The sequence below is a fragment of the Pygocentrus nattereri genome, chromosome 7 (assembly GCF_015220715.1).
Source record: "Pygocentrus nattereri isolate fPygNat1 chromosome 7, fPygNat1.pri, whole genome shotgun sequence".
In the NCBI taxonomy this organism is placed as follows: Eukaryota; Metazoa; Chordata; class Actinopteri; order Characiformes; family Serrasalmidae; genus Pygocentrus; species Pygocentrus nattereri.
The window spans coordinates 41525670-41539857 of NC_051217.1; the positions used below are offsets into that span (position 1 = coordinate 41525670).

General features: G+C 41.6%; 1 protein-coding gene across 1 annotated transcript in view; it reads right to left on the minus strand.

The window, feature by feature from the left end:
* LOC108439023 (semaphorin-7A) overlaps positions 1 to 14188 on the minus strand; it is a 31033-nt gene that overhangs the window by 16553 nt on the left and 292 nt on the right. The window contains exons 2-8 of the mRNA XM_017717188.2: positions 11925 to 12076; positions 9070 to 9114; positions 8099 to 8191; positions 7869 to 7947; positions 5206 to 5313; positions 3755 to 3894; positions 1848 to 2026 (exon numbers count right to left, since the gene is read on the minus strand). Of these exons, the coding sequence (XP_017572677.2) occupies positions 1848 to 2026; positions 3755 to 3894; positions 5206 to 5313; positions 7869 to 7947; positions 8099 to 8191; positions 9070 to 9114; positions 11925 to 12076 (796 nt within the window). The remainder of the gene's footprint in view (positions 1 to 1847; positions 2027 to 3754; positions 3895 to 5205; positions 5314 to 7868; positions 7948 to 8098; positions 8192 to 9069; positions 9115 to 11924; positions 12077 to 14188) is intronic.

The following is a 14188-nucleotide window of genomic DNA, read 5'->3' on the forward strand; positions in this document are numbered from 1 at the left end:
CGACTGCCCCCTGTGGCTTGTTTATGCCATTGTTATGTAGCAGGGTTCAAGTAAAGCTCTATCAAAAAAATAGGCTTTAATCCTGCAACCAATCAAGTAATTGAATGTGTTGGTTAATTTGGTTTATGCAACTTTCAACTTGTTGCATTAAAGTTTCACCATGTAAAGCCAGTGTTGGGGTTCTATGGGTAAAGCCCAGGCTAAAGGGACTGAGGACAGAACAGAGCACCCATGAAAGGGACTGGTTTGTGTAGATCAGATTTCTGTGTGGTGCACCACAGTGATTATGAGGGGTCTGAAATGGACAGGCAGAAACCTGCCAATGAAAATCCACAGTGTGAATATTGTAGGAGTTCATCTGGCACTGTGGGTCTTCACAACCAGAGGCAGTAATCCACACTGCACATTTACAGAGAAATAGGCCTATGTAACTATATCTTCAAAAAAACGAGGTCTTGGCCTCGCTAATAAATCACCTGAGTAGACAGATATTAAATTGGCACTGGCCCCCAAGCCAATGAATCTTGTGGCCAGAAATACAGGAACACGTTTATCATATCGCTGCTGTTGGAACAAAACCTTGTATCTCCATTTTTGGTGTTTTTTCAGGTTTTGCCACAATTTGAAAGCACCTGTTGCCTTTTACATTGTTTGTGAATTTCATAATGAATGGACCAAAATAAACAGCCCAAAATGACTTGGAAAAAATTCTGGTTCCATCGACCTATAACAATGGGACAGCAGTTTCATACTATGGTCAGCCAGACTGAAGAGTTTTATCACTTTGTTAGGCTGTGGGTTTGTCATTGACATGGCTAAAGATTATCGCAATTGTGGTGAAAGCTGTGGCTGTGCTTTTGAATATTATGTTATCAAAACTGTCACCTGGTAAAGGACCGACCTCTGCTTTCTGCCTATGATGGAAACTGTCATGCTTGACAGGCCATCACATCCTTTCAAAGCTCATAAGCAAATCACAGAAACGCACTTTCTTCCACTCAACTCACTGGCTTGACAGCAAGGAGGGCCTGGATTCGATTCCCCGGCCGGGCGACCAGGGTCCTCTCTGTGTGGAGTTTGCATGTTCTCCCTGTGTCTGCGTGGGTTTCCTCCGGGTTCTCCGGTTTCCTCCCACAGTCCAAAGACATGCAGTCAGGCCAATTGGACATGCTAAATTGCCCCTGGGTGTGAGTGACTGTCTGTGTCTGTCTATCTGCCCTGCGATGGACTGGCGACCTGTCCAGGGTGTATCCTGCCTTCCGCCCGAAGACTGCTGGGATAGGCTCCAGCGCCCCCCCGCGACTCTGACGAAGAAGCGGCTTAGAAAATGGATGGATGGATGGATGGATGGCTGGATGGATGGATGGGTCATCGCTGACAGCAAAGCCATATTTTAATAATCCAGCCATCGTGGCAGCGTACTGCCACTGTTGTGCAACAATTTTGTGTCTTCAAAATGGTACATGAGAAGAAAACCTTCTTAATTTTGAATGGAAGTTAATACAACTAGAAAAAAATTGGATCATTTCTATTGATCCATTCATTGTAAAATTTAGCACAACATAAAGGGCGGCTGGCATTTTCAAATTCTGTAAAAAAATTAAATGCATAAATAAATGGAGATATAAGGTTTTATTCCGACAACGACGATTTGACGACATGCACTTAGTTCTAGAAAGAAGCTGTTACTTGCTGTCATGTTGGCTATCATGGTGGTAACGTTGCAGCTGGGATTCAGCAAAATCTGATTTGAAGAGTGATTTAAATGTCGCCCACTGCGGCACATTAATCAAATTAACAGCAGAATTAATGTGTTGCCCTAAAAATCACATCAAGAATCATCTTACTAGTTGTTTCTGAAGAGTGCATAAACCATGGTGGTGTTCCAGTTCTTTGGATCCAAAACAGCAACATCCAGCAGTTCTGTGAAGGTCACTCTCATCTTCTTGTCTCCACAGAACAGGCGTGCCGTCAGCATGGAGGTCCAGCGGTACTGCAGTTGATTCTTACTGCCCCCCGTATCTGACTGGTTGCAGAGTTTTAGTTAATAAATAGCTTGTTACATACAAAATGGGATTTTGTGACCAGCATTTCCCAGATCCTGTCCTGGAGTACCAAATTTGTGTCCTTCTGATTCTGAGATAAGTGTTTATGAGGTGATGGGCAGTCAAACCAGCCCATGGGTACAATTCGTACCACTGTGTGAGAGAGAGTGAATCTAAATGTGGCATTTTTATGCATCATTTCTGTTTATTTGCTTTGAAGTTTGAAATATGTACATATATACCAGTCAGGCATCACATTATGAGCACCTCCTTGTTTCTACACTCATTGTCCATTTGATCAGCTCCACTTACTGTATAGCTGCACTTTGTAGTTCTACAGTTACAGACTGTAGTCCATCTGTTTCTCTGATACTCTGTTACCCCCTTTCACCCTGTTCTTCAGACACAGCAGTGTTTTAAACACCTCAGTGTCACGGCTGGACTGAGAATAGTCCACCTATCAAAAGCATCCAGCCAACATCGTCCTGTGACCACTGATGAAGGACTAGAGGATGACCAACACAAGCTGTGCAGCAGCAGATGAGCTGTCGTCTCTGACTTTACATCTACAAGGTGGACTGACACAGCAGGAGTGTCTAATAGAGTGGACAGTGAGTGGACACAGTGCTTAAAAACTCTGCTGTATGTGGTGGTCCTGTGGGGGTTCTGACCATTAAAGAACAGGATAACACAGTATGCAGAGAAACAGATGGACCACAGTCGGTAATTGTAGAACTACAAAGGGCGACTCTACTGTAAAAGCAGCTGATAAAAGGGACAATGGGTGTAGAAACAAGGAGGTGGTTTTAATGAAGTGGCCAGTCAGTGTACATACATATAATTTTGGGTCTGAACAGGTAAAACAGAGGTACTATAGGGCCCAGCCTGGGAAATGTGGTCTGAACACAAATACATGTACAGTCGCATGTAAAAGACTGCAGAATTATGCTAAAAATGAACGAAACTGAATGTTTATGTGTAAAATTGGTGGAATTCTCCTTTAAAATAAGTACATTTAGAGCGTACCACTCATTTCAAATGCTGTTTACATTTACTGATCAGATGCCCCTGTGGGAAAAACTGCAATTAGACATTTTCCGCCAGTCATTCAGGCTTACAGCAGCTATGAAATCTGGGCAGAGTGTGGATCGTTTAACTGACTGCTTAGATAAAAGAAAAAGACAATGAAAGTAACTGTTTTTGCTTTCGTTATGAAACCTGGTTAGTCACCCAAATGTCACAAGAACTGAAAATACTCAATACTATAATTTCCTTCCTGCCATCACGCAGGAGAAACACAGGTGACGGTGACGAAAAGTCCTACGATTGGAAAAGATCACTGACGAGAAGGAACAATGGATGTTTTCTTGATGTCACAATGTGCTGTTGACAAACTGGTTTCGAGGAAGACCGTTGTTTTGTAACTTGTATCACATGAGGAGAGTCACACGCACATTGACCCACTGACCTCAGCCGTAAATTGGTATTAGAATATATTCCTTTGGGAATAACCTGAGAATCCTGATACATTTCCATTGAGGTCAGCGTTCTGTTTAGGGAGTCCAGACGAAGTGCTTTGTTTGTTATTAGTTTGGGATGTTATTTCATTTTGTCCTGTCCTGAGGCCTAAAACATCATTATTTCTCGTTGTAGCTCTTAAGACCTGAGCTCAAAACAAAACAAATCCTGTACCAAGACACAATGCTTACCATGCAGTACCGAGAAACTCGGGGAATCCATAAAGGCGTCTCCGGGTCATCATTTTGATTCTTCTCTATGTAGAAGTTGTACAGTTTTCCGTTTTTTGCTGCACTGCTTTCATCTGCTATGATTTTGACATAGGTCTGCGCTGAATGGCAGAACAAACACAGAATTTCTCAAGCTTAGTTATCCCACAGGGCTAGTTTCACTAAACATTCGACATGACAGACAGAAAGTGGAACTACTACAGCAATAAGCATCAAGAGCATGGAAGCCCAATCTCAGCAGGTAGAGGAGAAGAGATAGCATATTGATTCTGCCAGCAGTATGTCAAAAATATTGACTTTGTATCTCAAAATAATGACTTATTTTCTCAAAATATTGACTTCATATCTTAAAATAAATGTATTGTTGCACAATATTTACTTTGTACCTAGAGATAATGGCATATTTCCTTAAATATTTTGACCTACTACTTACTACCTACTAAAAAGGATTACTTACCATCTCAAAATAATGAGTTAGTAAACTCCAAGGAAGTATCATAAATCAATATTACGACAAACCAAGTCATTATTTTGACAGTAACTCACTGTTCCAATAAAGTAAGATGATAAGTCATTATTATGAGATACTATGTCATTATCTCGACATAGTAAGTCAATATTTTAAAATAGTAAGTGGATGTTTTGAGAAAATAAGCAACAGGCCAATATTTTAAGAAAAGGTTTTTAGAGTATTTAGAGTTAAAACACTGCTGTTATGGGATACTAAGTCATTCATTTGACACAGTAAGTCAATATTTTGAGATAATAAAGTTATTATTTAGAGACAATATGCTACCAGTTCAAAGACAGACAAGGAGAAAAAATCCCAGATCTACATGTCTGGAATGGGCTTCCATGCAATGTGCTGAACGTGAATGTTTGCGGCTGATTCCAGTGGTTTTGCAGCCTTTTTTAGATTTTGTTAGCTTATTTTTTAACCTGAAGCTCACACTGTGTGAGCTCAATAAACACATGAACACTTTAGCACATGTCCAGATACGTTCCATCAGCCAAAGTCACAATATAAAAACTTTTTAATGGGGCAAACTGGCATTTTATATTCTTCAATAAAAGTTTTACTTTCAAAATAAGGGCATTATTCTACCTCCTACTGCACAGATGGGATAAATCGGCTGACTGCTGATTGTGTTTACATGGAAAAATCTCAGCCGATTCTAATCGTGCTTCCCAGTTACTCAAATTAGCCGCATTAGCCACGTCCTCAGTTAGACGGATAACTTAAGCCCAAAGTCAAGCCTGTCCAGCAGAGCTGGGAACATAAAGACGGCCCTCTATGTGGCTTAATGTATCAGGTGGCTTCTATCTAGGTGGTATTTTGCTACGCAAAACATCTACCCAGCGGTTTGTTCCTAGGAAGTCAGCTAGTATCTGATGACACTTTGCTGTCTTACCTATGTCTCTCGTCTGTGGCCATGTGTAGCCCTGGTTTGCTTGTCTGTAGAGTCCCAAAGTGTCAGTGGCACAACTGTCTCCAGAGATGGTGAAATAAAGTGTGTCTCCTGTCAAAAACCACACAGACACAGATTACGTTCAAGCCAAAAGTCTTGGGCCAGCTTCATCAGTACCAGCCATGTTAGTAAGTTTAAAGTTCATGATGACCAGCTGTGATCGGCCTCGGCCTCGTCCACAGCCTCGTTCAGAGGATCAGGGCTGGGTTTGGGTTATGATTAGAGTTGGCTCTGTAAATATATATGTACCTAGTCACCACTGATCAACTTTAATGAAGCTCTTTCCATGATTTCAAAAAAAGTTTAACCAAATTATGTTTGTTTCAGAAAAAAGCACGACCTCAATCTGAAGTTAGACTCTTCTTGTGAACTAGCACATAACATTTCGCAAGCAAAAATAAGAGGATAGGTTTAGAGAACCATCCTCTGTGCCAGGAGTGCCATTTGACTGACCGATCACAGATCATGTAGCGCATGTGCACAACTAAAACAAACTTCTAATAAAGTGGATTTCAGGTTGGCACATTCCTTAAATGTGATATCATGAATGTTTTCTGGTCCAGTGCCTAGAAGTGCATGCTCGTGAAGGCTTACTCACGAGTACGTGCAGCTGCTTGCCACCAGCACATTTATGGCTACGGTCATAAAGTCATTATGGGCAGTCAAGGGCTGGAGGTTGGGGAACTGGCCTTGTGACCGGAATGTTGTCGGTTCGATCCCCAGTGCTGACAGTCCATGACTGAGGTGTCCTTGAGCAAGACACCTAACCCCCCATTGCTCCCTGGGCGCTGTGGATAGGGCTGCCCACCGCTCCGAGCAAGTGTGCTCACTGCCCCCCTAGTGTGTGTGTGCTCACTAGTGTGTATGTGGTGATTCACTTCCCCGTTTGTGGGATTAAAAAAAAAGCATCAATTATCAAGCCTTAGCTTGATAAACAGTTGGTTGTTCCCTCTCAGACTGACGAAGCAGCGCACTGAAAAGGTGCCAGAGTCAGTTTAAGTCTCTGTGGGAAGTGAGATTCTGAGAGCTGTGGTGATTTTAGTGTGCACTTTACATCAGACAGTCAGTGTATTGTGTGCCGAAATACACATTTATTGTCAAAGCACAACTCAAACACCATCGCTGCACATGCTGACGATCCTCGACCACTTATTTGAATGACTGGTCATTAAACAGTCCTGCAACCTCTAGAGCATAAAGACATTTTCATATAAACCTGCAGAAAGAAGACGATGCCGCAAAGAAACTGGCTGTTGAAAATAAAGGCCACTTGGTTTAGCATTTTGTTTCCTGACACAACAAACTTGATACATCTTTAAAACGCAACACAAATGTCCAAATACTTTTTGGGGTCATCATACATAATGTAATATATTCATCAAAAACAGGCCTACGAAAGAACATATACTTGGTATAGAGTGGCTCTTCATGCAAGTTAAGATGTACCTTTAACATGGTCTATAATGGTTGTTGATCAGGCTGAAAATTCAAATTGAAGTGATAAAAAATGCAAATCACATGCTCGTAAAATGTGACGCTAGGCGAAAGGAATGACCTGCTCATATGAAAATCAGACTTTTCCAGGCAAGTATGGTCTGTCAAACCTTTAACACTTTGTCTGCCTACTCCAGCATTCCACAGCGCTCTGACACTCTGCTCTGCTCAACGTTCAGCTCTTTCACAAAAAACCTCTTAAACCTTATCAGCAACTGCAGAACATCTAATTCCACTTAATCTGTCAACAGGACCTCGGCGCAGTTTCCACGAATTGTCTATCAAGCTTTCGGGCTGGTAACTGTCCTAATCTGACCTGTGTAAAACTCACATTCTCAACTTTAAGCTCCATTAGATAAGTCGGCCCCTTAATCTCCTAGGCTCCACCAAGGGCGACAATGACAGGAAATGGCTTAGGAACACTGAGGAACCAACACACAAAAAGGGAACTCATGCCTTTCTGTTTACCTATGCTATTTTATGTATGGTATACAGCAGCTAGAATGCCTGCTAATATCTACACAGGTGTAAGTATAAAACAGTCAGACTGGCAGCTTTTACAGTGTAGGATTTAAATATTATAAACTACTGTTTAAACTGTGAAAGTCCTGCAGTGATTCTCATATTTCATTTTTAAGTTTTGTTAAACTGTCCAGTAGGTTTTGTCTGTGGTATCTAGGTAGGTACAGTTGTTAGAAACATAAAATAGCTCTATTTAGAAACACAGCTATCAGAAATCTGGGCGTTTTGTTCCCTCTCATTTCTGATATTTACGGTCCAACCTAAAGGCCTAGCTCTAATAACAGTTCACGATTGTAAACTCTGGTTTTTATGTAAACTTGTATTCAATATTTCAGTATTTTGCGAACAAAAAGTTGAGAAATGATGAATACCATGATGTTTTATTTATAATACTTTTTTTGACCAAATTATCTGCCTTGAGGTTTGAAATATGGGACATTCAGGATATTAGTTTGAATATTTCTGATGTTATACAGCCTTTCCCAATCTAATATCTCATGAGAGAAGGTTACAGTTGAGGTCGTTCCAGTAATCTGCAGAAATGCACAATAATAACAATAATCTGTAAAAAAAATCAGTAGTTTTCTTACCATTATACAGAGCAGATTCATTTACTTTCCCTGCACTTCCATCCATTTTAAAGCAATTCCGTGGATTGTATCCTGAGTCCTGCCATGAAAAAAGCACACAGGGCCCGTTTATAAAGGCTTTCAGAGTAGAAGGCGATCGTGCTCACAGCCACAGATCCTTCTGATCTGAGATGCTGTGAGCATCCTGCACATATAGAACCTGATTTTAAAGACCATTTGCCTTGACGTACCACTTCACAGCACTTTTTAACCTCTGTTCCACAGACAAACAGAGGATTTCCATTCTTTCCTTCCGTCACCACAAAGATGGAACGCTCACAGCCCTGAAAACACACAGCAAATTCAACAACACATGTAAATCTGTCTTCTTTAACGCAAGTTGTTCAGTAAATTCTGTTCATGTCTGGGTAGAAAGGACGAGTTTCTTTTGACTGAGTTCAGACCTACAAAACCCTGGGGAGGTTAACGTTCTGTTCTGTTCCACATCTGTGCCAGATAACTGAGGGCAATAAAAGAGCAAGCACCTGGCTCAGGTGTGCTGGGAACAGGAGAAGATCAAAAACACGAATTGGAAGGTGGTCCTCATGGACGAGATGGAGACTGTCATATGCATAGTAAATACATGCAACGTTTTTATCAAATACGTTTCAGAAAGTCACTGAAATGTCAATGAAAATGGGCAAAAACGATGTAATGTGTTGAAAAGTGGTTATTGTATATCTCTATTATTCTGTCTCTGAGGGCCTGCTTTCTGTAAGTCATCTTAGAACATTCTGCACTGTTCTTTACCTCTCTATCATGGGTAACCTTGAGACATAGACTGTTTGGGCCAGCTGAGGGTGATAACACTCTCTATAATCATTGTTTGTTCCCGTTCTCTGAGGGAGAACGAATGAAGATGGTGACCTGTTGACATCTCTTATATGAAGACAGCTTGAAATAAACCTAATCCTCTCCTCCAACATGCACGAATTTGTCTAGTTTAGTCTCACCAACTTCTACAACGGTTCCACAAGTCAACAAATGTATCACGCATATAAACACTGCAGGCCCTTGTGTTTTAGTCCCATGGAGATGGGGGCTGTAATTTTAGACTAGAACACCGCTCGCCTACATAGCATGACATTACATCCTGTTATACTTATTCCACTTTAGTTACACATTTGACATGCATAAACATTTATAGATGTGTAATACTTACAGATCCACTGCCATTGCATTCATTCTTAAAAATCGGCAAAGCCTCCTACCAGAGAGCGAAATACAAACAACTGCATTAGTTACGCATAAATGCATTCGTTTGGGTTAGTCATCATCTACTCTTTCATCAGAGAAAGACTGGAGAGGTGGGTGGTGGACCACTCCCAGTCTAGCAGTATATTTACATCATTTACAGTCAACATAGGCATTAGACACCAGCAGACAGTTGCACCAGCTGAACGTGAGTTCAATCGTAGCCTAGTTTGAACCTGAACTGCCACTACGTTCAAGTTTACAAGCTACTGGAATCTAACCGGTTGCACCAAGTAACATAGTTTCAATGAAGCTTTAAGTTAGAACCTAAAATCTACACGCAGGCGAAAGCAGGTGTAAGTTCAGCCGTTAAAAAATCAGTTTAAATGGCTGGTTGATTTGAGCAACGGAAAAACTTGCAAGAAAATTACATGTCTCTGTTTGCAGGAGAGATACACCCGTTTTCATCAATCAGCTATAGAAAAGATCACAGACCTCCAGATGTATGTAATACACAGGCCCTGAGGCCTCCTTTGTGTCTGGCACTGAAATATTTTTCTACAAGGTGGTTCCAAAACAGGTGAGAGACTCTGTTCAAGGACACAACTCAGCTGTGTGCAGAGAAATAACTGCATCAGCAGTACTCACCGTTCAATCAACAGTACTCAACATTCAATCAACAGTACTCAACGTTCAATCAGCAGTACTCACCGTTCAATCAACAGTACTCAACATTCAATCAACAGTACTCACCGTTCAATCAACAGTACTCACCGTTCAATCAACAGTACTCAACATTCAATCAACAGTACTCAACGTTCAATCAGCAGTACTCACCGTTCAATCAACAGTACTCAACATTCAATCAACAGTACTCACCGTTCAATCAACAGTAATCAACGTTCAATCAGCAGTACTCACCGTTCAATCAACAGTACTCACCGTTCAATCAACAGTACTCACGTTCAATCAGCAGTACTCACCGTTCAATCAGCAGTACTCACCGTTCAATCAACAGTACTCACCGTTCAATCAACAGTACTCACCGTTCAATCAACAGTACTCAACATTCAATCAACAGTACTCACCGTTCAATCAACAGTACTCACCGTTCAATCAACAGTACTCACCGTTCAATCAACAGTACTCACGTTCAATCAGCAGTACTCACCGTTCAATCAGCAGTACTCACCGTTCAATCAGCAGTACTCACCGTTCAATCAACAGTACTCAACATTCAATCAACAGTACTCACCGTTCAATCAACAGTACTCAACGTTCAATCAACAGTACTCACCGTTCAATCAACAGTACTCAACGTTCAATCAACAGTACTCACCGTTCAATCAACAGTACTCACCGTTCAATCAACAGTACTCAACATTCAATCAACAGTACTCACCGTTCAATCAACAGTACTCAACGTTCAATCAACAGGACTCAACGTTCAATCAGCAGTACTCAACGTTCAATCAACAGTACTCAACGTTCAATCAACAGTACTCAACGTTCAATCAGCAGTACTCAACGTTCAATCAACAGTATTCACTGTTCAATCAGCAGTACTCAACGTTCAATCAGCAGTACTGACAGTTCAATCAACAGTACTCAACGTTCAATCAGCAGTACTCACCGTTCAATCAACAGTACTCATGTTCAATCAGCAGTACTCAACGTTCAATCAGCAGTACTCAACGTTCAATCAACAGTACTCATGTTCAATCAGCAGTACTCACCGTTCAATCAACAGTACTGACAGTTCAATCAACAGTACTCAACGTTCAATCAACAGTACTCAACGTTCAATCAGCAGTACTCACCGTTCAATCAACAGTACTCAACGTTCAATCAACAGTACTCAACGTTCAATCAACAGGACTCAACGTTCAATCAGCAGTACTCAACGTTCAATCAACAGTACTCAACGTTCAATCAACAGTACTGACAGTTCATTGACAGAGTGCCATGGAAATACTGTGCATGAGAGCCCAGTTTGAACATAAAACCTAACATCCAAGCAGCGTAACAGAATAAACTCGCATGCAAGAGATGGACGCTCTGAGGACACCACTTTACTGCAGAACAATAAATCTTTTTCAATTATAGCTCATACAAAACACACACCTTAAGTAAATCTAGCAGGGAAAGACTAGATTTCACTGCATGGCGAGATCATACATTTACTGTTTATGTTGGGAAGTGTTACCGATTGGCTGCAGAGAGTGAAAACGTCGTTCTGTGCGAGGGATTTGTTCTATGATCACTTATGCACTAGTAGTAAAGGTGTACTGTAAGTGTCTGTGCTGGATTTGAAATGAAGTGTTGCTAGTTTTAAACAAACTACTCTCAACGTGAGGTCTAGGGTGGACTGCACATCCCAACTTACAGTCGAGCTTCCGTTCAGCTGGTGCAGCTGCCTCTCAGTTGTTAGGATTCGGTGTCTTTTCATCAGAAATGAAATGAGTGAAGGGTGGTCTCTGACCAGGTGAAGGTAGGTGACTGAATAAACTGGATAAAAAGTAAATACATCCTGTATATTTGAGTGTATAATATTTTTCTCCACTGCCCAGACATACAGTCCATTTTTCGAAATCATCTTAACCACTGATGTAGCACAGTGGTGTCAGGTGGCTTTGGGCTGTCACTCAGAAACACCAAGACTCAAGGTCAGATGATACTAAATAAGTTCTTCTTTGATGCTAATGGTGGTGACGATTATCATTGTGGAACTACACTTAGCACTATACTGCCACCAGGGCTGTAAATTAATATGCACAATATGAAGATTTAAACCTAGGAAGCAATGCTGTGGTTGCAGCTTACCTGTGTCAATCCTGGAGGGTTCTTTTCAGGGTTAAACTCATACAGGCCATGAGAAGCTCCTGCATAGATTTTTGAGCTAGTAGGATCCTTCACCAGCTTCCACACAGGATCTGTCTCTAAATTCGGCAGGTTAAAAGAGCTAATTGTGCTCTCTGGGACACAGAAACAGAGAGAGAGAGAGAAAAGCTCCATGAAGTAACTTACACTGATCAGCCACTGTATTAAAACCACCTCCGTGTTTATAGACGCTGCCCATTTGATCAGCTCCACTGACCACACAGGAGCACGTTGTAGTTCTACAGACTGTAGTCCATCTGTTTCTATGCATAATTTGTTAACCTTCTTCAGTGGTCAGGACCCCCACAGGACAACCGCAGAGCAGGTACTATTTGGGTGGGTGATCATTCTCAGCACTTCAGTGACACTGATGTGGTGGTGGTGTGTTAGTGTGTGTTGTGCTGGTACGAGTGGATCAGACACAGCAGTGCTGCTGGCATTTTTAAACACCTCAGTGTCACTGCTGGACTGAGAGCAGTCCACCAACCAAAAATGTCCAGCCAACGGCGTCCTGTGACCACCGATGAAGGACTTGAACTGGATTGTGAAACAAAAAGCACTAAAGGGCCATATTAAAAAAATCTAAAAGAATCCGTGGACCAGATTATTTCATTTTAAATAATATTTCTTATAACCTGAACTGGCCGTTGTTTGTTAAGAATATGACAAAACATTGACAGTAAACCTTGAAATATTACCTAAATACATGTATATATATATATATATATATATATACAGATGGCTTCACACGCATATGAACTTGAGTGACCTCCCATTCTTAATCCATAGGGTTTAATATGATGTCGGCCCACCCTTTGCAGCTATAACAGCTTCAACTCTTCTGGGAAGGCTTTCCACAAGGGTTAGGAGTGTGTTTATGGGAATTTTTGACCGTTCTTCCAGAAGCCCATTTGTGAGGTCAGACACTGATGTTGGACGAGAAGGCCTGGCTCACAGTGTCCGCTCTAATTCATCCCAAAGGTGTTCTATCGGGTTGAGGTCAGGACTCTGTGCAGGCCAGTCAAGTTCTTCCACACCAAACTCTTTGCTGACGCCTCAGGACCATGACATGTCTTCATGTCTGGGTTTACAGAGAACGGTCCAAAAAACGGTCCAGAGAAAATATCCAGTGAGCGGTCAGTTGTGTGGACGAAAAATGCCTTGTTGATGTTGAGGTCAGAGGATAATGGGCAGACTGGTTCCAGATGATAGAAAGGCAACAGGAACTCAAATAACCAACCAAAATCTCTGAGGAACGTTTCCACCACCTTGTTGAAAGTCTGTCATGAAGAATTAAAGCAGTTCTGAAGGCAAAAGGGGGTCCAACCTTTTACTAGCAAGGTGTACCTAATAAAGTGGCCAGTGAGTGTGTGTGTATGTGTGTGTGTGTGTGTGTGTGTGTGTGTATAGTAGCTTTACAGGAAAAAGAAAAAACTGCTTTATTTCTAATGGAAGTCAATGGAACCAGAATTTTATTCCCAAGTCATTTTGGTCCATTTCATTTGGTTCATTTATCAGGAAATTTACACACCATGTAAAGGACAGCAGGCTTTTTTCAAATTACATCAAATATGGAGATACAAGGTTTTCTTCTGACAGCGATTATACAGACGTATGGAGACTGCAGCACAGCACACTGTAAAACGTTAACTCATGTTAACAGAAAAACAAAATAATTCCATGGGCACAACAGGACTGGTGTTTGACATATGAGGACTAGAGGAAAGAGTGTCTAATAGAGTGGACAGTGAGTGGACACAGTGTTTAAATACTCCAGCAGCACTGCTGTGTCTCATCCACTCGTACCAGCGCAACACATACTAACACACCACCACCACATCAGTGCCACGGCGGTGCTAAGGATGATCCAAATGATACCTGCGCTGTGTAGGTCCTGTGGAGGTCCTGACCGTTGGAGAACTGGGTAACTAAGCATGCAGAGAAACAGATGGACTACAGTCTGTGCTCCTATATGGCAAATGAAGCTGATGAATAATGGATGAACTGGACAGTCTAGATACTCATTATCCTCAACAACGTGGTTTTAATGAATGGCTGTCTGTGGATGTGCTGCTCATGCTCATAAGCACCTCGTGTGATTTAAAATCCACAGCTCTGAGTAATGGTCTGAGTTAACGGAGCACAGTCTGAGTTCCAGTCCAGCACTCGCTCTAGGGCACAGACTGCATGCCAACACTTAAAGATAT